Here is a 25,806-nt window from a genome sequence, read left to right as displayed (position 1 = left end):
CTTTTACTTTGCTGTTTTAGGTGTACAGAGCCAATGGGCCAGATGGAGCTATTGGCAGAGGCCAGAGAATTCACCTGCAGTTATGGGACACAGCTGGGCAGGAGAGGTATGCAGTCTTCAGTTATGTGCTCCTGACTGGAAGGAGACAGCTACACTCTTGACACAGTGACCTGAGCAGGGAAAGCTAGCCAATTAGCTGATTTGCACCTGGATAAGATATGCTACCAAATTAGCTGTAAATTTATTAGTCTGAGATGATAATGGTGGCATTATTTTATACAAGTACAAAGGAAAAATGAATCCTTTTCAAATTGGACCTTCTTACTTGAGGACTTTTTCTTTCATTTTTTTTTTTTTTTTTAGACTTGTACACTTTTCTTCATGTACTGTTGCTGTTACTCAACTATAAGAAAGTTACAGAGTTACATGCATTATTACCTAATGGTGGAAATCTAGTGGAAAATCTGGTTGGAATTAATATGTATGGTCAGAGGTTACTTGACTAAAATAAACCACATGACATCTTGATCTAAGGTTGTTTTAGTTAGGTACAGCCTGTTTTATCTCACAGCCTCCTTGAATGATTTTATTTATTTTTTTTTTAACATTTTATCATGAAAAACTTCAAGCATGTACAAAAAGTAGAGAGGCTAGTACAGTGAACCCTGGTACCTGTTATTCAGTTTAAGCAGTTATCAAGTTGTGGACAGTCTTATTTCATGTACGCCCATGAGCACTTCTCACTCTTTCCTCCCACATTATTGGGAATCAAAGTCGAGTAATTGTATTATTTCATTTGCAGCTCTTTTGGTATGTATCTCTAAATAATGAATTCTTGTAAGCAATTGGTTAAAATGTTTGAGAAAAACCTAACATTGCTGATTAGATGATGAATTTATACCAATGTTTCCTTCCCTGGAGCCTGCCAGTTACAGGCTTGTCGTGTGTATAATCAAAGTGAGAAGAAACTGTTAGAAGGAGAGAGAATAGACAGTGGGATAAAGCCTTGGAACAAGGCAGAGTACCAAGAAAGAGTAGGGAATATCATTCCCACCGTAAAGCAAAGAAATGATTATCAGAGATAAGGGAATTAAAAGATCACGGAACACTTTGTAATGTCAAGTCAAGCTTTCACAGAAGGAAAACTTACACAGCAAGCATTTTTGCTTTTGGCTTAATTAGCTAGTAATTATACAATAAATTCTTGGCTGAGATTGAGAGATCATGAGTTAGTTTTCCTTAACTCCGTCCTGCAGGCTAGTTTTCAAATCACATGGACTGCTAACACATGAACTTATATAAGTGGTAAATGCTGGTCCTATGCACTTTTGGAATGGCATCATGAGATTTGTTATTGAGGAGCTTTTGTAAAGAGGCTGAGGGCATTGCTAGCAGCTTATATTTCAGGAGTGGGGCTGTGGTTTAGGTGACCAATCTGTTTTTATGATCCTAGGTTTCGTAGTTTGACAACAGCGTTCTTCAGAGATGCTATGGGTTTTCTTCTACTTTTCGATCTGACGAATGAGCAAAGTTTCCTCAATGTCCGAAACTGGATAAGTAAGTGTTATTGTTTTCCTGCCTCTGCTGCCTTCACCAGGGAGTAGAATACCCGCTTATATCTACTTATGTTGCAAATTCTTTTGGAGGAGCTTTTAGTGTAAATGCTGTTTAAAAGAACACGGTGTTTAGCTTAGGACCAAAAATGACTAAAATACTCTGCTTTTACTAAATCTAATTTGTTAGATACTTCTGTGCTCCAGGTACAAAAAAGCATTTTAAATGTCATCATTTAATAAGTCTGTTGCACAGAGGAAATTCTTATCCCCATTTTACATATGGGGAAGTAGTTAAATCTCTAAGCATCGCTTGTCTCTTGTGTGCTATCAATTCTTGTATTATCCCTGCATGTTAAGGATACATTACATAGATTTAGTTATCTGTTGAAGGCTTACTGGACCCTATCTCTATATCCTTTCTCTTCTTGGAACCCCCTTCTCTGCTTTTGGGCTTAGAGCTTCTGCTAAGAGAACCTGACATGGAAAATTCTAGAACTGCATTGGCAAAAGTCATCCCTTCATTTTGGGCTTTCATTTTGGATTTTTAAACAGATTTGAACCTCTGAAATGATTGGTTTATAGCAAAGGCAAATCTCACTGTATGACCAAATAACAGCTTTCAAATGTACATTTTCTTTGATTATTTTAATATAACCCTAGTGAATCTGTTAGAGAAGCCTGTGATGTTACATTCTGAACATCCAAATCTTTAAAACACTTACTTAAAAGTAATACTTAGGGCAGGGTTATAGCTCAGTGGTAGAGTGCTTGCCTAGCATGTGTGAGGCACTGGGTTCAGTCCTCAGCACCACATAAAAATAAATAAATAAAATAAAAGTGTTGTGTCCATCTACAACTAAAAATTATTTTTTAAAAAGTACTACTTAAGGGCCGGGGTTGTGGCTCAGTGGTATGGCACTTGCCTAGCATGTGTGAGGCACTGGGTTTGTTCCCCAGAACCACGTTAAAAAAAATAAATAAATAAAGGTATTATGTCCATCTACAACTAAAAAATAAAAAAAATTTTTTTTAAAAGTACTTCTTAAAAATTGCTTTCTTGGGTGATGAAAGGACAATTGGTTATTTTTTGATAGTAAAAAATCTTATTTTAAAAATTAATCTTTAACTTAATTTACTTAGCATGCTGTGCCCTTCAGAGCATTTTCACATATTTTGTATCTGATCTTCATCATCACCCAGCAAGGAAATTCTGGTAGGTGTGTCCTTATCCCAGGGTGAGGACCCTGAGTCTGAGACAGTAATACACTTATCCAAGGACAGGGAGCCTTTGGCTTTCTGTTTAATGGTCTTTTATGCCCTTTCTCAAGTTAGTTGATCACTAAGAATTTAATACTTTATAAATATGGATTTCCCAAATGTTGTTAGGCTTACTGGCCTTTGTTTTGCTAGATGCCTGGTTGATTCGCACACTTTGCTATTTCTCTCGGAGCTGAATGATGATGGCAGTTCCTAATCTCTCAGTCCTTATTTGTTATCCTCTCCTTCACATCATCAGAACAAGTTCTGGAGTTTTCTTTTTTTAAATTTTTTTTAGTTGTTGATAGACCTTTATTATACGTGGTGCTGAGAACTGAATCCAGTGCCTCACACATGCCAGGCAAGTGCTCTACCACTGAGCCCCAGCCCCAGCCCTGGGGTTTTCTAAAACGTTTAGTAAGGGCCACTAGAGATTGCTCATAGAATCTTAGCATTGAAAGATAATGAACCCACCTGTTTTTCACAGGTAGAAACTGAAATTGAGACATTAGACAAATCTTGCCCATCTTTTTAAAAATTATTTATTTATTCTGAATTGTTATATATGACAGCAGAATGCAATTAATTTCATATTACATATATAGAGCACAGTTTTTCAAGTCACTGGTTGTTCATAAAGTATTTTCACACCATTTGTGTCTTCATACATGTATTTAGGGTAATGATGTCTAACTCATTCTACTGTCTTTCCTACCCATGTCCCCTCCCTTCCCCTCCCTCCCCTTTGTCCTATGTAAAGTTCCTCCATTCCTCCCATGCCCCCCCCTCACATAGCCATTATGAGTCAGCATCCTCATATCAAAGAAAACATTCCAATTTTGGGTTTTTTGGGATTGGCTTACTTCACTTGGCATTGTATTCTCTAACTCCATCCATTTACCTGCAAATGCCATGATTTTATTCTCTTTTAATGCTAATATTCTATTATGTATATATGCCAAAGAAATCTTGCCCATCTATTAGCTAGTTAGATAAAGAACAATTATGCAAAAGTATGAGTATGTGTGTTTGTATTTTGTTTTATTTTCTTTGGAAAGTAAAAAAAAAAAAAATTCTTATTGTCCAATTAGGTAAACTTAAACATATTAAAGGTTTCCTATCTTTTCAATGGGAAGCATTCTCCTGCTTCACCCCCATATAAACAAAAAAGAATAATGTTGAATGTCAGAGGTGGTAATATAAAATCTTAATTAGAAATGAAAATTTGTTAGTTATATGTATATGTTATTTTTCCTCTATTAGCAATTTGAATATTATAGAGATCATCCATTTCTTCTGCTTTTAAAAAAATTTTGGTCAAAATAATAGCTTAAAATGTATGTATGCATATAGGTAGGTAGGTAGATAGCTTGTCACCACAAAGGTAGAGAAGTAGCTATCCTGGGCCCTGGTTGGCCAGGGAGAGAAGTATGGCTCTGTACTCTCCCTTTGTTCCCCCAGAGCTGTCCCTTAGGTCTTTCTTCATCTGGTGAGAATCTCTCCATGCCCTTTTGGCGAGGGAGATGAGTCTAAGGGTGAGCCTGGATCAGTTTAGGAGACTGAACAATGAGCCAAGTCCTACCCAGATTGAAATCTGAACGGAATCAGATAGTGTACTCACTCCCCTGCTTTCCTGGAGTTCAGAGGTGTGAGCAGCATGACCAGATTTGTTCCTTACCCAGGGCCAGCTACTTTTGTAATGAGACTTTAAAAGAGCCTAAATTTCTGTAGCCTCACACAAAATGCTATAAGAGCCCAACAACATATATTTCTCATATTTTGCCCTCTATTTTTATTTTGATTATCCCTTCTGACTGGAAAGGCCTCTCTACAACCACACCATTTAAAAAACCAATTAGAGTTATGCCTGTTCTTTAAAATCTGGCAAAAATTAGCCTCTGTGAAATTCTCTGTGATCAATTTTATCAGAATAAATTTTACCCTTCCTCTTAATCCTTGTTCAAATCTTCACTGTTTGTAAGGTCCTTATCACATACCATCGCAGGTTGTAGCTATTTAGGTATATGCCTTTGTCTTTAGTGAGATTTTCTAAATAAGTTATTAATTTACTTTTTATTTAAGTAATTCACATGGTAGAAAAATAGTTAAAAAGAAAACATCACCTATAATTATACCTCCTAACATTTCTAAAATAAAGACTATTAACTATTGTTTTTAGTAATATTTACATAGCTGTTGTAAATGCTTTAATTTATTAATTTTGGGGTTCTCAAATGTGAGTGTGTGTTGGAATCACCTGGAGGGTTTGTTAAAAATCAGATTCCCTTCATCTTTACCCACTGTTCCTGACTCCATAGATCAGGGGTAGGACCTGATAATTTGCATTCTAACAAGTTCTCAGGTGATGCTAAGGCTGCTGATCCACAGACCTTACTTGGAGAATCACTGAATTAACTCATTTAATCCTTACCTTATGAAATAAGTATTGTCGTTATCACCTTTTCTAGATAGGGAACTAAGGCAATCAAATAGCTTCCGCAGGGTCACATGGCTAGTAAAAGGAAGAGCCATTATTCAAGCCAAGGCAAATTAGTCCATTTGCATAGCTGTTTGAGGTGTTAACAGAGCACAGAGCCTCTGGAGACCATAGAGGCTCCATGGTGGACATGATCATAGAGCAAGTCTTGAAGGAGAGTTGTGACTAGATATTGCCGTGTGGGACAGTATGTGCAGCAGTCTGGAGGGAGGAAAAGATGCCACTTTCCTGGAGACAGGCAAACACAGTTTAGTTTTGCCTATGTAGGTTTTGTTGCCTCTGCTGTCTCTCGAGGGCAAAGGGCAGTATCTTGAAATTCCATGCAAAGTATCAGGCCTGTGTTCATTCTTAGGAAATACCTGCTGACTTTCTCTTGATTATATCTGTAATGGACACGACTTCATAAAGAGGAACTAAACTATCAACCTTTTGGTTAATGGTGACAAAAAGTAAATTAGGCCATGAACTTTGAGATAGGCCTCATTGTGAAAGTCAGGGCTACTTTAATTCCTTTCTGTGATGTAAGAAGTAAGACTTTATCTTCCTTCTTTGGGAGATTAGACTATTTAATATAGTGAAGATCTTTTTTTTTTGATTCATTGCTTTTTAATAATTATGCCTCCTTACACGTTTTCAGGTGAAAAGAGAAAAAGTCTTGGGATAAGAATTGCAATCCCTTGGTTCTGGTGACAGAATCATTTACTGTTTATTCTGTGGCTTCTGTCTTTACTGAATCCTGTATCATGTTTGTTTTAAATAGGTTGATTCTGCCTTATAATAATAAAAAATAGGTGAAAGACGTTTTAGGTAGAAATAGGTTAGTCTATAAAAAGATAGTTCTTTAAAAAAAGCCATTGCTAATGGAAAGAAAATGTTAAAAGACAAGTGTTTTGTGTGTGTATGTGTGGGTATACATACTTTTGAGGGTTATCACAGTCTTCTATAAGTCTGTATAAATAATACTGAGATATGTGTTAAGGACAGGAAAAAGTTTTATATTTCTACCCCATACTTTCAGTTTTACAGATTAGATTATTGATGCTTTGAAGCATTATATTGGTTTCTTAAATATGTGTATATATTTATGGTTTTCAAAACACTTTTGTATGTATTCTTTATTGATCATGTGCTTATGTTATTATTTGCCTATAATAAACTTTCTTATATTGTTAGGCCAGCTACAAATGCATGCATATTGTGAAAACCCAGACATAGTGTTATGTGGAAATAAGAGTGATTTGGAAGACCAGAGAGTAGTAAAAGAAGAGGAAGCCAGAGGACTTGCTGACCAATATGGGTGAGTATTTTTGTGGTGAAATCTAGAGAAAACATTTTCATTCTAAACCTTTGTAGATGACTGGGTAATAAAAAAGACAAAAATGAAAAATTAAAGCAAAAAGCTTGGATGTAGGCCTTGGGAGATGTCAAATATCTACTTTTTATATTAATATCATGATAGTGGGAATCATAGAAAAATCATGGGATAAGGGTCTCCCCCAGGAGAAAGACAGCTTTGACTGCAAATGTACTATGTGTAGGGCCTCCTTTTCAAGGTGCCAACTGGAGACTTGTAGGATAAGGAAATCCTTTATGTTGAGCAAGGAAATTTCAAAGCCAGTTCATATAATACTATAGACAATTCTAGCATTTGAGGTCTTATTGAGTATCACAGACCAGGTGCTGACTTTGACTGGGAGAGCCGGTGAAGAGTCCCTTTGGTTTAGGCTATTTTTATGGTGGAGGGTTAGCAAAATGCTGTCTTCCTCCTTGAGCTGTGGGAGTAGGGTCATAGTGGCAATAGAATGAATTGGGCACAACAGAAGAAGCCATCTATTGCTTATCCAAGTATAAAGGGCACCTCTACAAATGAATTGGTTTTATTTTGACCTCTGGTACTATGAGAACCCAAATTCAGATACTTGCTATTAAAAGAAGGTAGTGAGAAGGATTGGGAAGGGAGGGGAGGGAAATGGAGGTATGTATGATATAAGAGGTAGAAGGTGTTACCCAGATGGTTGGCTTGAGAATTCAAGGAGGCCAGGGGAGGACCTTTCCTGGTTGATTCTGTGACCGCTACTTAGTTTTTCCTTGGGTTGTTGGAGGTTAAGAAGGCCCTCAAGGCAGGGCTTTAGGAAGTGGGTAGAAGGATAGGTTGGTCAGGTGAGAAGAAACCAGAATCTGGAGGGCTTTGAATACCAGATTAGGAGATTAGATTTGGTCTCTGGAGGACAGAGGATTGCTGAAAGCCTTTGAGCATGGAGAGATGTTATACATATTTTTCCAAATCAGTCTGGGAGCCTTAGAAGGGGTGAAATGGAAGGAGGGAAGACTAGAGACTGGGAGATTCAGCTGTGAGGAGGGTAAGGGCTGGATTAGTGGAAAAGGAAAAAGGGGCAAATCAGAAAAAACACACATGTGGGGCAGAACAGGATTTTAAATCATTCTCAATTTGCAATTGGATGTGGAGTTACACCCAGAGTAGATGATGTTTAACCATGTTAGAAATACCTGGGGCACTTTTAATATACGTAATTGTAGGCCTGTGTCCTTCTGACATAGTTGATCTGGAGTTTATGAGGTAGGTTTCAAATGAATATCTACATGTGAAGGGATCTGTCACAGTGATTTGAAATTATGCACCAGGGGGAGTCAGGTAAGCAGTCTTTATAAGGTGTTGGTTTTGTGTCTCACGCTGAAGCTTGAAGTGCACAGGACAGGGAGTCAGGAAAGAAAGGTGGATGTCAAGTGGAGGATGGAGGTAAGAAGTGAGAACCAGTTGGGACCCATAAGCGTGTACTGAAATTCATGTCAGCCCTTGTTGCCTCTGATCTTAATGATGTGCGTGTCCTGAAAAAGCCAGGACCCTCTGCTACAAGTATAGCCACATATACCTGGCTCAGGGGTCCCAGGAGCTAAAGGAAGGTCTGGGGTGGGTGAAGCAGGTGCAGGTCTGATTGCTGGTTTATATCAACAAGACAAGCCAAGAGATAAGGAACAGTATGTAAAAGCATTAAAATGGCTACTGCTTCACTTCTGCCCTCCATATCTCCGCCAGATCTCTTTTGTGGTGTACCCTAAGCAGGAAGGAAATTCTGGGAAATGTTCCCCCCAGCCAGGTTGATATATTAAAGAGGCACTACCCCAGGGGATTCTGGGCAGTGGTGTCCTCTGCAGGATATTCATATGTGGTGGTTGAGAGTGATTGGGGAGATTCTGAGGTGGAGGCTGACAAAGGCCCACAAGCAGTTCTAATAAGTACCCCACTCTGCCCCACCCCTTGAGAGGCACTCAAGGAAGTAGAAGGGAAACAGGGAGAGGTTAAATACCACAGAGAATGCTGAAATGTTGAGAACTGTGTTGCAAGGAGGTAAAGAGGAAGTAAGCGATGAAGCAATGGAAGCCAGATACCTAGACCATGCTTTTGACAAGTGTGTCAGTAAGGGCAAGAGCAGGGCAAATAGAGGAGTTAGCTTCAGCTAGCAAGTATATTCTTAAATATTGGGGGAGAGTCAAGATTGACTTCTCCCTCTGGGCTTCTTCAGCCGTTGCTTTTTTTCTCTGGTCTGGGTCTCAGAATTCCACAGTCAGCCTGGTAGCAGAGAGCCTGGCATTGCCTTCTGTCACATTGAGGATCTGAGGAGTGTGGAGACTGTTTTTCACCTGTGTCCAGCTCACAACAGCTGTGGGATGTTTCACAGAGAGGAGCCCAATCTGTAGTTGTTGAGTTAAAATGAGAAGAAAAGGGATTAACAGATTGGAATAACTGAAACTCTTGAAGAAGATGAGAGAAGGAAGGAAACAGAATTCTAATGGGATTTAGAAAGCAGTGTGGTTCTGTAGGCTCTTTGGCACTTTTAGATGAAAATATGATGGAACAATTTGGCTCATATGTATTTTACAAGTTTGGCATAAACATTTAATGATTATTTTCACAGAAATCATGTTTCATTCTTCATAATTATAACATTTTCATTGGTGGCCAATGTACTAAAAGGACTGTGTCAGTCAGTACATCCTTGTATTTAACAGTTAGAAAACAAGGGTACAGCTTATGGCATGTTTTCATATCATTTACATGTTCTGATAAGTTTACATTTTTTTTTGTTACCACAGTCATAAAAATAGATCATTGGTTCTCAAGTAGTTTTGTGCCACATATATAAAATAAGAGCTTTTGTCTTAGAAAAACTTTGCAAATTGGTAATTAACATTATAGTGTAAATATGGAACATGAATCTGTGAGTGCTGGAACAAGTATATATGAAAATGAGGACTTCATGCAGCAGCAAAACATGTGCACATGATGATGAATATCAGAATTTTTTTTTAGTAGTTTAGGAGTCTATTTACCCTAATTCTTTAAGCTTTTTTTTCTGCATTCATTTTTTCTATGAAACTTGGTTAAATTATAATTTGAAGCTCTTAGGTCACTTTAAACAAGACAAAATGATCTCTCTGGTAAACTAACTGAGATTTGCCAGAACAAATGGAAAACAGTGCTTTTCAATGTGTTGTATTGAATGCTATTGTCAATGAAGTCAGAGAAAATAGCAAAACAGAGACTTGTTCAAACTTGGGCACCAGTCAGCCAAAATGATTACTATCTACACTGTTGTTAAAACATTTAAAAAATAATTACAAAGTCAATGATGAATACATTAGAATAGAAAACAGAATGAAATATTGGCAACAATATTCTTTTAGATGATACTGTTAGGTCTCAAATATGTATCAGAATCACTGGAACACCGAGTCTCTCAGAGGTACTGATTCAGTAGGTCTGGAATGGAGCAGATAAATTTACATCTGTCACTGATTTTCAGATGCTGTTGCTGCTGGTTCAGTATGGCACTTTAGGAACATGCGCAGAAGCTAGCAGGTGTGCATGCTAGCAGATATTTTCCTTGAAGAGAATCATTTATACATAGAATATGAGATAGTTATTTACTTGCACCCTGCTTGGGTAGAGGAAATGTGCCCAATGGCTTTTCATTGGAAAATCCATGCTAAAGAGAGAAGGATTTTTTTCCTATATAATTTTATCAGTTATGCTATAGATGGGAAGGGACACTAGAATTAGTACTGAGGAAGGGCTAACCACAAGTGAGTAAGCAAGGAATTCATTATGTGAGTAAAAATGGTTGGATCAAAATGCTTGTCCTCACTGCTTTATTCAAAGAGGATAGTTTGTGGTGACAATAAGTCATTTTTTAAAATGCAGAGTCTGAGGGAAGTAGAGAAAATTGTGGATGTGATCAAAACACGACAACTGAATATACATATTTCATGTTCTGTGCAAAGAAATGGGCAGCAAATTTAAGAGGACTTTTTCCTGACTGAAGGCTGATGGCAGTTGATGAGGAAGGTGCTCAAAAGTTTCTGGAACAAAAGAGGAGTTAAAAACATTTATTTGTAACATTAAAAAATCAGTATAAACCATTTCTTAGATTTTTAAAAATTTTATTAGTTGTTGATGGATCTTTATTTGTTTATTTATATGCGGTGCTGAGATATGAACCCAGTGCCTCGAACATGCTAGGCAAGCACTCTATCACTAAGCCACAATCCCAGCCCATTTCTTAGATTTTAAGTGGCAGAGCTTAGCAGAAGCTGTCTTACCTAGTCTGAGCTAGATGAAATGTGATATGAATCACTTGATCGTTCCCAGTTTGGTTCTTTGCAAACTTGGTGACATCCTTCCTTGATAAGAGAAATAAATTATTGATGTATCATTGGGCATGTTTTAATGGCACACAAATAAACCATAATCAAACATACAAGACTGATTTCTGGAGCCCAATACAACTCAGTTGAGGATCTAGATTTCATTTGCCACAGTCTCTCAGGTTCAGGCAGCACACCATTCCTTTTTCTGTAAATGTTATTCAGTTAGTATCCAGAAGACTATGGAAATACCAAGACTCACTTCTCCTTTATGTGAAAAATTTCTCCACAATTTCTAGATCCACATGTGAATCAAATACAGAGAACCATTTAACAACCATCCAACATACTTACTGTCATTCCTGGCAATTTCTAGCTGGGATTTAGGATCTTCTAGTTTTGAGGGAATAAATAATAGAAAAGAAACCAGCTGGATGTGAATTCTAACCCATGGCCTGAGTGAGATATGAATGTCTTGGTGTAAAACTACAAATAATACCATCCCTCTCATTGATATGAAGCTGTAAACATTTCATTTAATATTTTTATTTTAAAATTTGTGATTAATCTACTTTTAAAAGCACATTAAAATTAGTTGTCTGCATGTACTTCAAATGACCATTTATAAACTGATATTTAGACAGAGTTTTTTCATACCTTTGGCAATACTGCTCCATGATAGTGCTATATTAGCACCACCATGTGGAGAGAGGGAGCAATACCAATTTTTTTTTATGCTTATAAAGGGGGCAGGTGATCCTCTTGAATATTTTGCTAAGATTACTAAATTTTGCCTAATAAGTTTTTGGAAAAGTATCATATTTTTGAGAGAAGAAAAATCCCATTGTATGAAAATTTATTGAACCCTGGCTGGGTGCTACACTTGAGCTAAGCACTGAGCGTGTGTTATCTTATTTCCTCCTCACCAAGACCTCACGAGCAGAGCTTCTTCCCCTTTACTGATAAGGAGCAGCAGGTCCCAGAGCTGGAGGCCAGAATATGAGGAGTTGGCTTTAGAACCCAGAAACTTTATTGCTGTTCTTATTCCTTTCTTTTTGTTTACTCTTTCTTCCCCAGCCCAAGAATTTGAGATCTTTTTATATTGCTTTAAAAAACATGAAATATTTAATGAAAGTGCTTAGGTAAAATAGCTCAAACCCCTTCTGAATGTGAACATCAGAAGCTGTGAACATAAAAATATTTCTAACTCCATTCACTTCATCTCCTATATGCAGTCCGACTTTTAAAAGTGAGTACAAGACATATTTCTGTCTCAGGCATCATTTTCTTATGGTAGGAGAGTCTTTTAATTTTTTAAATTTTTGTCAAAGAAGTCAAGTTTATTAGATTTGAACAAAAATAAGGAATTCAGCAATGGCAAAATCCTCAAGAGGACTCTAAACTAATTCAATTTAAATGGAGGTCTAAGTGTTAGTTAGCTGTGCTATTTTGGATATAGCAATCTAAATAAAAACATCAAGAAGTGTAGAAAAACAATGTTAGGAAAAGTCTGGTTATGACTTTCATTATCTTTAATAGCAAAAAGAGAAATAATGGAGACTGAAGTTGAAACATTTTGAAGGTTTTATCACCTGTGTTTGCCTGAAGTTCAATATGTCACTTATTTAATTTTTGAAGTCATTTAATAGATGTTGTAAAAAGAAAATTTACCATGGGTGAAAAAATTCTACAATTCATAACAATTTCTTTCTCTTAAATGCACATGAATTAAACATAATCCTTTTAAAAAATAAAAGGAGGCTCTCTATCATGATCTATATTTTTATTTTTCTAAATGTTTCTACATTTTTTTTCTTCAAAATGGAAGGAGAGCCTTAATTCAGGGTTTTCTCTGTGGATCTTATCTAGTTCACTTTTCCTCTAGCAGCCAAAGAACTGAGAGTGGAATGGAGTGAACTCTAGCATTCATTTATTCCTGAGGACTTACAAAAACCATATTGCCCTAATTATGTAAAAACAAACAAACAAGTAAAAACCCAAAAAACTCTGTTGAGTTGGAAGACTTTGAAGTTGTTAACCTGACTCTCGGTCCCATGACTTGGAGTTTCATAAATGGTAGGAAAATATACTTTTATTTGAAAACAAACACAAGTTTGTTACCTGAATTTTGGGTTACAAATCTAACCTATGTCTTGTAAATATTGCATATCTTTTTAAAAAAATTTAATTTAATTTAATTTTTTTAATATATTTTTTATTATTTTTTATTGCGTATCTTTTAATGAGTAACTTAAAATTTATAGCTTAACTTCTTTACCTTGAAATTCTACCAATTAAATATTGCTTCAGTTAATAAACATTGCTCAATAGCTCATAGCTAAAGAAGCATCAGCCATTTTTATGTTGGTATTAATCAGTAAAAGATCCATTTTTACCAGCATTTTAGTGAAGATCACTTGGAGGAACAAGAAGTTTGATAAGGATGTGAGGGAAGCAAATGCTTTGGAGTATGAAACACTTTTCAGAACCTGTATGAGAGAGCCATTCTTGATATGGGGAAGTATGCTTCTGCCTACAAGAATTAGTACAGCCCAGTACTGTAGATTTTATAAATCAGCTACATTGTACATTAAACTAACATTTGTGAACTAGCAGGAAACTTAATATTTACAATGTTGCTATGACATGTAGCTGTGACTGTACATGATTCAGTGACATTATTTCTTTGGGATGATGTGTTCCAAGTTTTAAGCAAAAATTTAAATACATTTTGTTAACTAACCCATTTCTATATTGGAAATAAACATTAAGTTTCACTATGTGTCAGATTATGATGGAAGAGCTTTAAAATATTAGCTCATTTAATCTTTTTTTTTTTAAACTTTTTAGATGTTGATGGACCTTTATTTTATTAATTTATTTATATGGGGTGCTGAGAGTTGAACCCAGTGCTTCACACATGCTAGGCAAGTGCTCTACCACTGAGCCACAACCCCAGCCCCAGCTCATTTAACCTTTATAAGAAAATACTGATGTTTGGTATTACAGATGAAGCTATTAAAGCATAGAGGTTAGTAGGTTACCAGAGTTACTCATTTGGTAAAATGTAATACTAGGATTTGAATCCAGTCAGTTCCAGAGGTTATAGCTTTTACCCATTGTATCATACTGTCCATAACTTTCATGCATAAGTTTTAATGCATAAGTTTTAGAGTTTTCAAAGTATTTGCAACTATATTTTCTTATATGTGCTCAAAAGTGACTGTGAAATAATTTTCAGGAAGTGAGAGTAAAGAAACTGTGGGAAGGAAAAATAGCTCAAAGGAGATTCAGTTGGGAAATCAACTGAGATAGAGAACTCCAGAGTTGGAAAGAAATTTATAATTGACCTTGAGGGAATTTAAAAAATTAGGTGCACACCTGTAATCTCAGTGACTTTGAGACGTTGAGGCAGGAGGATTACAAGTTTGAGGTCAGCCTCAGCAAATTAGCAAGACCCTGTATCAAAATAAAGTTAAAAGGACCTGGGATGTGGTAGAGTACTTGCCTAGCGTGTACAGGCCCTCGGTTCATTACCTAGTATGTCAAAAAAAAAAAAAAAAAAAGAGTAGCACATAATTATGATTTAGTATTTAAAGACAGTTTTCTACTTTTTTTTTTTTTTTTTTTTTTTTAGTTATTTCCAATTTATTCTTGGGGAGGTGAGTTTTAATAGCTTTTCCCTGTAATAATAATATGTTTCTGATTGATAGAATGGTCAAGCTCTCTCCTTAAGTATAAGCAATGTTTCATAGACATTAACTGATTCTTTGTGGGTATAAATGAGAGGGATGAAGAAAATCTAAGTATTTACATTTTGAAAATGCTCAATCCAAAATTCTATTCTGTAGCAATATTAACATCACAAACCATCACCTAGATTTAGCTCAAAAACATCATAGGCACTGAGTAAAGAAATATTTATTGAATTCAATCACAAATCACATTTAATCAAATATTACATGTGATGAGTGGGGCAGTGGGGAGGGACAGAGATGCACTATCTTAATTTTGTAACAAGGAGACCAAAGAAGATAGAAGAAAAAAGATTGATGGTAACCAAAGACATAATCAGACAGGAAGTTTGAAACCTCCCAAGACTGTCTTTTTGCCCAACAAACTCAACTCTGATTGAGATATTTTAGAGTCAGCAAATGAAAGGGCAATAGGACGTGGACATGCTGGATTCCGTGGAGCACTGTGTCTTGCAAACCTTACAGAGGGTTAGATAAGTGCCCAGATGAGGTGATGGTTGGTCAGCCAGTGTTTCTCAGCCGTGCTCACACAGGAGAGAAGTGCACAGTTCTGTTGCCAGGCCTTTCGGCTTCTGGAGAAAGTGTATTGACAAGACAGTGTCATGAGGAATCAGAATGGAGAAATCACCTTCTATTCCCACACATGTCCCCTTAACATGTGTCTTAGTAATATTCCTGCCTGATTATGTCTTTCATTACTGTTTTGGAACAGTTCTGAAAAAAACATTAAAAAGTTACAAATAATTTAAAAAACTAAAACTTTTGAAGATATCCTGTGGAAGCTGCTACTTGCAAGACAGTAAAAGAATGAGGAAACTGGTAATGTGAGTCACTGAGGTAGAGTTAACATGCTATGAGAATACAGGAAAACAGATAGTCCAAGAAAAGTGATCATGGAGGAATTTAGAGTTCTGCTAAATTTAAGGAATGTTTTACTGAATCTAGCTGCAGACCCCCCCGCCCCTGAGGTGCTACATCTTTCTTTTGTATTTTTTATAGTTGAGAACATTTTGGCTAGATGCTTTGCCAAATGGTGGAAGGGAAATCAACAGTTTGAGGTTGTAAAGTTTTATCATCAATTTTATGTATTTATTAAGAAGCAGGAAGAATCTTTTAGTTGATTAATTGATCATTTCAAAATGATATGAAAAGTAGTCTGTTTTGAAAAAAAAATGCCTTGTAAGTTATTTTAAGAGTTACATATATACCACAAGTGCTTGGATCATAGAACAAATGGATATATGAGATTACATGGTCTTGAGGAATGCAGATGCTACAGAATTCAAAATGTCTTAAGTGTATGGTCCAGGAGTACAGCCTGGAACTGACAGATAGCAACACCTTTGACAAACATTGCCAGGGCCCTTTGATTTCTCTCCAATTTTGGCTTTTTTTTTTTTCCCCAGCAAGTGAAAGAGATTTATCTATTTTGGAAATCTTCACACAAAAAATAAATTTTGGAACCAGTAAAACCTATGGTTAGGCCGGTTACACTGGTATTAGACAACTCTGGATCCAAATCCTAACTGTTTCTTTCTAGCATTGTGAAATTGGGCAAATTACTTCATTTTTCTAAGCCTCAGTTTAATCATTTGTGAAACAGGAATATTGTGTACCTGAATAAAACCGTGGCCATATGTAATGAGTTCATGCACATAAAACACATGCATGTTTTTAATAATTATTACTGAGCTACCCAATTTCCCCCTTCATTTTAAAATAAATAATATATACCAACTTGTTTCAATCCAGGCAAACTAGAATGCTGTAAAGAAAATAAGAGGAATCCCCAAAGCAAAAAGGAGGGGGGTCCCCAAAACATGAAAATAGTTCTAGTTCAGAAAATATTTAATAGCGTGTTGTAAAAGTTGAAGTCAACTATATTATTTTCCCCTTTTAGTTAGTAGTTTTGGAAATCAGTATCTATTAATAAACCCTGGGAGAACATTGTGGGGAGATAGGAAGAACCCCATTTTCCATTTATGTCATTTATTAACTAAATGACTTTGTTTAGACCTCCTAGAGTCTCTGGGCCTTTCTTGTCACAGGTCTAGTTTAAGAACTTTTTCTTCTAGATAAAAATGAAAGGGGAGTAGGATACAGGCATGCTGGAATCAGTGGAGCAATCCTGTCTTGCAGAACACACAGATTCTGTTCTCCCTGAATCCATTCTCCTTTCTACCTCCTCTGACAAAATCACCCTGTCTCCTTCCTACACAACATTGTTGGAAGACAACATCCATGCCCTACCCCTTCCCTTCTTCACAGAATTCCCATTTTATTTCTTTATCTGTTTTGCTTTGAGAGGACTTACTATTCAGGAGATGCTGGTGTGAGCCCCAAGCCCAGCCTAACTAATTGATGTAAGCCAGTTATGATGCTATCATTCCATTTTTTGGTTTTGTTTTGAAATTTAGAAACAAATTTTATTTAAGATCTGAAGTACAATTCCTAAAATATCAACTTTTCCAGAAAACTGTGACTATACAATAACATATTGCCTCTATCATGTTAGAATGTACATTAGACTCAAATACAAAAACCAAGAAACAAACCACCATCCTTCAACAATTTGAGGAAAGAAAGAATGCCTACACAATGACACACATGGATTTGCAGAGGATGGGCTATTTTACTGTAAGCTCCATTAAAAAAAAAAAAAAGCAGAAGCATGTGGGTTTTGGGGTATACACATTAAGTTGAAGCTTTGGCACTAGGAATCAAGGCATTTTGACACACAGCATTTAACACACATTAGAAAATGTGTAGTGTCAAGGGACAGAACCACCAGTGTTCACGTGGTGTTGTCAACTAGGCAATAAAATGTTCTATTAAATGTTTCTTCTTTGTCTAATTACTGCATAAACTGGTAGCAACTTTGAAATGAGGAAAGGAGTTTTCACTCCCTTTATTTTCTGTTTAAAACAGAACAGAAAACAAACTGAAACATAAGCCCTGCTATACATTAACAATCTTACTTCATTTTTTTTTTTTTTCTGATACTGGGGATTGAGCCCAGAGTCTAGGCAAGTGCTCTACCATGGATGAACATCCCTAGCCCTATCTTAACAGTTTTAAAGGACATCATCTATAGAAAAAAAAGAAAAAGCTAAGAATAGAATTGTGTTTACAGATACCAGATGTAACAGTGAGTGATCAGTAGAACCTCTCACAGAGCTTTGTGGTATTACTGAGCAGAAGCTATTTTGTAATTACTGGCGGTTAACAGAGATGCAGAATTCTTTGCCAGATATTTTAGGAAATCATACAGATAGCTCAATAGTAATGCAAGGTTCTTATCATCAAAGAGAGCATAGGCCAACTTGATCAAATTCTTACAAATAATCTCTGTAGGTGTAGCGCTCCATAAACCTGGGACGCTGGCGCATTAGGGTGGGCCAAAAGGATTTTGGCATACTGGGGCCTCTCACATTTATAGAGCAGCTAAGTGCCCAATATCACATTGGAATACTCTTATTCCTGCCACAACTTTATATACTGCTTACTCCTTATTATTGACATTTTCCTGTGATTTCTTACAAATTTTAGAATAGCACCTACGTCCTCAGCAGAGAGTTGAAACTGCTGCTTCTGCATGGTTACTAAGTCCCACTCCTCAACAAGCCAAGGTTGTAATTCTTGAGGAATCTTCACTTTAACTTCCATTCCATTGTTAAATGTCTGTTCACTTTCCACAGTGGGATCTCCCTGCTCCCCTCTTTTTTTCTGGGGGTAGGATGCTGGAGAGCTTTGCTGGTACTGCCACCATCTCCATTTCCAGGAGTCTTCTGTCCGTTCTTTCTTGTCTTCCTCACGGGTTCTGAGGGGGGTTTTATGCAGAGTGCCCCTACCCCCATCTTCCTTGGAGAGTTGGCTCAAGATTCTTTGATTGTGAATTAGTTGTCTTTTTTCTTGAGGAGGTACCTTTCACCATACTTCTCTGCATATTGCTTTGAGTTGGTTTTTTGAAGTTGTCTTCTGCAGGGGGTTGTCTAAAAATCCCTCTTTCTAGAACGCATTCAACCCTGTTTTTCTTTCAAACAACAATCTTCCTTCTTTCCCTTCCAAGAACTCCTAATGATTTTCCAGATGGACTCTTACGGATTTTCTGGGATGATCTGGAAGGATGAAGTGGGAGATACAACCCCAGATTCTGTAGTCAGGGATGGTTCTGCAATAAGGATCAGATTTTCTGATCCTTACTTATGGCAGACTTAGCTTTTCTGATGGTGACCTGAAATGAGAATCCAGTTCTTTCTAGCAGCTGCCATGTGATCACTACTGTGCCCCCAACTGCTGTAGTCACTACCATTCTTTGCCAATGTTTGGATTTGAGCAACGAGATATGAAAGGAACTCTTCCCTCTCTCCTGAGAGATACACACAGAGGAAGAGAATCTTTTCTTCCTTGGAACTTTTGTGGGATGAGATCTCACAGCTGGAATGTTGCCTCTGTGGTCATGAAGGGAGGCAGACTGAGGAAGCCAGAAGGATGGCAGAATCTAGGTCCTTTGGTTGTATTCTTCAACAGCTGAATTACTCAACTCTGCGACCTCTCTACTTTGGCCTAATGCAAGATAAAAAATTCCCATTGTGACTTATACACATTTGATCCAGAAGTTTGTTACTTTCATCTAAAAGCATTCTTTCTTTCCAATCCTAGATGTTACACATTTAATACATAGGTGTGTTTTCAGAACAATGTGTAATTATTTTGTGCTCTTTACACAAATGATTTCGTATCAAGCAACTTTTTTTTTTTGCTTGACATTTAATTTGGAGAATTTTTGCCATGTTGATACACTGTAGGCATTACACAATATTCCACTGTATGATGATAGCACAGTTTATTTATCCATATACTTACTGATGGGCATTAATGTTAAAATTTCCACTATTACAGATGGTACTTCAGTAAATATTTTGTTCAATGATGCCATGTGAACATATGTGAGTTTCTTCAGTTCTGTACTGTCCAATATTGTAGCCAATAGACACATGTGATTATGTGAATTAAAATTAGTGGAAATTAAAAAATTGGTCATTGCTTGCATTAATCACATTTTAAGTGCTCAATCAACAGATTACTATTGGACAGCATGGGCATGGACAATTTCTGTCTTTGTGGAAAGTTCTTTTGGATAGTGCTCCTCTGGGGCAGTGCTGCTCAATATTTTTTTCACAACATAGCACACACAGGAAATTATAATATTTGTACAGTTCCCTAAGATGAATAACGAGGCTTGATCAGGTAGGAGAATACTGGCTCAGGGACTCTGGCTGCCCGAGACCATTCTCAGTTGCCCCAAGGTGTGAGGGTTCCATGATATCTCCATAGTAACTCATTTACTGTGCACCACTAAGTCTACACTTAACCTTAGAATGTGTATCTAGAAGTGGTGTTGCTGGTCCATAGTACATACACACATTGTTTCCAAAGTAGTTTTAATTGTTCATTCCTGCACCAGCAGTAAATGCAAGGTCCTCTTTTCCTGTGGCCTTGGGAGCACTTGGTAGTGGGAGACTCTATATTTTTGCCAATGTGATGGATGTGAATTAATTAATATGCCATTACTTTAATTTGCATTTCCCTTGTTTTTGGTGAGGTTGAACATTATTTCACTAATGTTATTTCTTTCTGAGAATTTCCTGTTCAGATTCTTTGTCTATTTTGCATCACCTATTTATCATTTTAATTAACTTGAATTATTTATATTTTTTGGATACTAGCTCACTTGTTAGTTATATTAACACAACCATTTATTTTGGTCAGTAACTCACCTTCTAACTTTGTTTATGATATATGCCATGGCACCAAAGTTTAATTTTATTATTATTAAGAATATTGAGCTGGGTGCATGTCTATAGTCCGCGCTACTGGAGGCTGAGATAGAAAAAGATTCCTAGAACCCAGAAGTTTGAGGCCAACTTCAGCAACATAGCAAGACCTGGTCTCAATAAAGCAAACACACAACATAAACAAGATTATCAAGCTTTTCCTCTGTGTTTGAGCTATAAATATTTCCTTGTGTAATAAAGATATTCTCTTACATTTTCTTCTAAAGGTTTTCAAGTTCTACTTTCACATAGAGGAATTTCATTTCTTATATCAAGAATTAAATTTTAAATTTTTAAAAGTCAAAAAAGTTCCCATTCTATAATGTTTGTAAAATGTATATTCCATAAATATATTTTCTTAAAAATAAATAATTTTTGGAAGTGTCTAAAACCTCTAGTTTAAAAAAAATTTTTTTTAATTGTTGATAGACCCTTATTATTATTTTTTATTTATATGTGGTGCTGAGAATCAAACCCATGCTTCACACATGCCAGGAAAGTGCCCTACCACTGAGACCCAGCCCCAGCCCCTACAACCTCTAGTTTTACATTTCTATTAGGAATACAGTGAGGATTATTTTATTTTATTTTTCACTTTACACTGGAGTGGTTAAATGTTTGTCATCTTGTATATTTGTACTCAACTTTTTTTCTCTAATTTGAATTACCAAGGCCAAAGGTCACTGTCTCTCCCCTTCTGTTACCTGGGTTGTCTCTGTCTTCCAGCATACCCTACTTTGAAACTAGTGCTGCCAATGGGACAAACATAAGTCAGGCGATTGAGATGCTCCTGGACCTGATAATGAAGCGAATGGAACGGTGCGTGGACAAGTCCTGGATTCCTGAAGGAGTGGTGCGATCCAATGGCCACACCACTACCGATCCATTAAATGAAGAAAAGAAGGGGACATGTGGTTGTTGAAAACTCAAGTGTGCAGCACCATATTTCAGATGGCCCGTGTCTGTGACCTTCCCTATGGCTGACACAAGGCACAGTGAGATTAATAGGCTTGTGTACAAACTGCTTCTCCCCATCTCCCTTAGACCTACTAACTAAGCATCCAGTCTTTAATTTGTTGCAGCTTTGTAAACATTTAAGATTCAGCCTGAGATTTAGGAAAAATATTTCACAGAGCCAAAAGTGCCTTTTACAACCTTAGCTCATGAGAGTAAATCATTCAAGAACTGGTAACCACAGAAGAGTGTATTACATGGAAAATACCACCTGCCTTAATGCAAATAGACCTAGAGCCTCACATTAAGATCTTAGGTATAGTTATGAAATAATCACAGTTTTGAATCCAAATTTACAAACTCCTACCATAGGTAACCTTCTAAAATCGCCATTTTAACCACTTGAATGTTAAATAAGAATATAAATACACATCAGATTAGTGTCTTTGAGCATTAATTTGATTAAGCATTCCCTTTAACATGAATAGAGGGCAAATCATGGCAGAATCTATAGATCCTGGATAAACTGGATTGATGATAAACTGATCGTGACTGTAGACTCATTATGATTTTTGTTGGTTGGAAAAGGGTTGGGGTTCGAGGCAGAGGTGGCTTAATTAGTATGAGCACGTAAAGCTACATTCCCATTGCTCTAAGGACCAATAGAAGGATCAGGAACTAGATTTCACAGCTTCAGTGCATTTATAGTTGGCCTGTATCCTGGGCACATCTGAACACGGCTGGTGTTTATTCCGTATATGTGATAAGTAAATATTTAGCTTGTTTTTCTTCATATTTATAATGTTGGTCTGGCATCCTCTGACTGCAGTTTCAATTAGCTTATAGACTACTAATCTTCTATCTTCACCATTAGGCTCTGTATGGTTGATATTTGCAACTTGTTTTATTTTTTCATTGGTGCAATTGAAGAAATTTGTTTTTAATTGTGTAGAATGTCTGTTTGCTATTTGTCAGAAGATAAATGGATTTGTATTCTAGTTCAATCTAAGAGAAACTGAAGTGTTCTATAGCTTGTATTTTTCACTGGGATCATGGGTGTTTACTGTACTTGCTCGGTCTTGCCAAGATCATGTATTCTGCTGTATTGCCAAAGTGTCTTCATACCAAATTAAAGGTGGTTTTAAAATATACTTCATGGAAATAGCTTATAAAGTTCAGAGGTATTTCATTTTGAGGAAAATTCTTATTTATTAAAGTGGTTTAAATATTGTAGATTAAAATTTCTAGAGAGCTTAGTGGTTGTTTAGAAGAAATATCACTTATTATAATTTAAATAAAAATAAATGTATTTTGTGGCAGCAAATATTTGGCAGAACTGTAACTAGAAAAATACAAGTAGGAAGAAAAATTTACTTTCCAATAAGTTTCATCTGGCCTTTTATTGAACACTTACCATGTTTTTTGTTTTTGGCTCCTGCCTTTTTACCACTCCTGTAACAAACCTAACCATGATACTAAGATTTTACATATTTCTATTCTTGAAATGAGGGCTTCTTTTAAATACCAAATAAGTCATTCAAGCCTACACATTTGAACAGTATTCTAATGAGGAAGATATCCAGATGTTTCAAGGGCAGGGCCATAATCATACAGCAGTGCCTTCTAAAGCTGCCATAAGACTTCAGTGGAGTGTGCCTTAATTAAGCAGTTATATATCAGGGCACATTTTATGTGGTCTATTTGTATAATTAAAAGTAAGACAAGGTTTCAGTTTTCAAGAATCGGATGTATAAGTAGCTACAAATTCTATTGGCCTTAAACACAGCACACAATCAAATGTATGCATAACAGTGCACACTCAAGAACCACCTTTATTAATTAAATAACTAGTATTCTCTTTGAAAATCATTTGTTTAAATTTGATATCAAAGTACCATATTTTTGTGTGTCAATGTATTTTTCTATTTACAATCCCGTGTAAAAGTAAAGCATATCTTCAGTGAACCTTATGCTTACTAAGAGATAATAAAAGAGTGATCTAATCTGTCAAGTTTGTGTGTGATCATAACTTCATTTCTCATCACAATACTTCCAATCACAAAAAGGTTGTCATGCTAAGGGACAGATTCCATTAGATTCTCATTAAGGTCCAGTAAAATAACATTCTGGAAAAAATAATTCAAAATATTATAATCTCATATTATTGAGCATCTATATTGTAAAAAGTGTTGTACTAGGCAACTCAGATAAACAAAACAAGGATGGTTAAAGCTTGAATTAAGATCAGAACTGAGAGACAATGGAAGAGACAATGGGAAGGGTATATTTACTAACTGGATAAGGAGGAAATGTGTAGAGAGGCGGCCAATATGACCTTATTTCCTGTCACTGTCCTTATCACTCACATTTTTCTGGTGCATCAGCTTCCTTGGAACAGTGAGTATGCTCCTGCCTCAGAGCACTTGCAATTTTTATTCCTGCTGTCTCGAATGCTAGTATTCCATGTTATCTGTGTGGCTTCCTTTTCTACCCTTTTAGACTGTTCATATGTCACCTGATCTAGAAGGACTTTACAGACAACTTTATATAAGATAGCAGTCACTCCCTTTCATAGCCCCAACCAAGCTGTCATTCTCTGACCCATTATCCTGCTTGCTATTCTTAATTTCACTCACAGCTACTCAATATATTTATGTTTCTCCCCATTCACTGAGATATAAGCTCCACAAGGACAGAGATGGGGAGTTTGTCAAAATTGTGTTCCATCACCTGGGCTTGGTATATAACTGGTACTCAAATGTTTGTCAATTGAGCAAAGAACTTAAGAGGTAGGAGGATCAAGTGAAAGAGTTTTTAATACAGGAGTCACTATTGATATTAAAAGATACTGGAATAGAATTTGAAAACAAAAACGGCATAAAAATGTTTAGAAAGGCTCATATCTAATAGGTTTGTATTGATTCATTATAAGAAATCAGGAAATTTGAGAAGTACATTCTTATCCTGTGACATATCAAGATGGCTAACAATCTAAGAAATGTTCAATAAGGAATATTTCGTTTTGCATTTTTATAAATGCGATAGTTGCATTTTCCAGGTCTTTTTTGACAGTTGGTGACTATATAACTAGAACATGTTTCCATTATAAAATACTTAGATAATGCTGGATAAAATTTAAAGAACCTATCTTAAATGTATAATTTCTCAAGAAGGTAAGTGATGCCCCAAGACTATCTTTTTCTCCTCAAAAAGGACAACAGAGGGAACTTAAAACAACTTGATGTTGAAAGTGGTTTGCTTTGGGTTTGGTTTTGCCAGTATCAGTAGTTGAGATGCTTGGTCTTAACAGCTATGTACTGTTTGAATCTGTTAGAAGTAGGGTGCTGGAACTGAGAATTCTCTTTCCCAAATACACAGCCAGGATTTGGTCTATGCCCTTAGTTTCCTGTGATAGCTTATAACCATATGTCTGCTCTTTACAAGGTTTGAGATTCAAGTTTATATGATCTAATTTTTCTAGGAAAAATAAACTAAAAGTTAACATTGAAAAACTCGACTCTCTGTGGAATGAATACTTAGTAAAAGCAATCAAAATTTGTTCAGAAGAAACATCTCTACATAGACCTTGTTAAAATCCTGAAGAAAACACCCAACTATGGTTGAGCCACAATTTCAAATTAGAATCCATTCCTTCCTAACCCTTACTCCAATCATGAATAAGGCCAAGAGGAGTTGGCATTTAAGAACTTCAAATAATGTATTCAAAAGGAGACCACAAAGTACAAATGTTTTTAAATAATTACACTAAAGAAATGAAAAATCTGGGTGAAGACGACGACAATATTAAAGATGTTGAACTGAGTTAAGTCCTACTAAAAAAAAATTCCAGAATGAAAACTATAGAAGATAGCTGAGTTTTCCATTAATGATAAAAGACACACGCCCTCAGACTCAGGAATCATATGTGCCAAAACAGGATGAATGAAAAGAAACAATATTGCCAAGATTTCATAACCATTAGTTAGATGTGGAATACATTTTTCTCCCCTTCCTTTTGGGTTTAATTATACTAGTTCTGAAAGAAAATAAAAATTTGTGTGGCTGGTTACTCGCCCATTCAAACTAATGTGAATCACTGAGTATGATCATAGTCTGAAGGGAAGAGTTTCAGAGGAAGCCATTGCGTATGGGACTAAGAACATATGAAAGATGTGGCCAACGACACCAAAGATAAAAGGAGGCTGCTCGTGGGGGTAGGAAGGGTAGGGCAGTTCTTGTTGAAGTAACAAAATAAAACGGAGTTGGAAGGAAACGGGGTAAAGAGG

General features: G+C 36.3%; 1 protein-coding gene and 1 pseudogene across 9 annotated transcripts in view; one reads left to right on the top strand and one right to left on the bottom strand.

Annotated features, from left to right (window-relative positions):
- The window catches only part of Rab27a (RAB27A, member RAS oncogene family), a 78,129-nt gene extending 54,598 nt beyond the window's left edge, over positions 1–23,531 (top strand). For all 9 annotated transcript variants that reach the window (XM_046461603.2, XM_046461604.2, XM_046461605.2 and 6 more), the window contains 4 exons: positions 21–106; positions 1,454–1,557; positions 6,484–6,607; positions 21,293–23,531. In XM_046461603.2, coding sequence (XP_046317559.1) covers positions 21–106; positions 1,454–1,557; positions 6,484–6,607; positions 21,293–21,488 — 510 coding nt within the window. In that variant the 3' untranslated portion in view covers positions 21,489–23,531. The remainder of the gene's footprint in view (positions 1–20; positions 107–1,453; positions 1,558–6,483; positions 6,608–21,292) is intronic.
- Positions 17,917–18,586, bottom strand: LOC124104436 (mortality factor 4-like protein 2; annotated as a pseudogene).
- Positions 23,532–25,806: the final 2,275 nt, after the last annotated feature.

This window comes from Marmota monax, unplaced genomic scaffold, assembly GCF_021218885.2.
Source record: "Marmota monax isolate L192 unplaced genomic scaffold, Marmota_monax_Labrador192_F-V1.1 WCK01_AAM20220418_F8-fsc00001, whole genome shotgun sequence".
Taxonomy (NCBI): domain Eukaryota; kingdom Metazoa; phylum Chordata; class Mammalia; order Rodentia; family Sciuridae; genus Marmota; species Marmota monax.
Note: the sequence above shows the minus strand (reverse complement) of the source record. Positions and strands in the feature narration are given on the sequence as shown.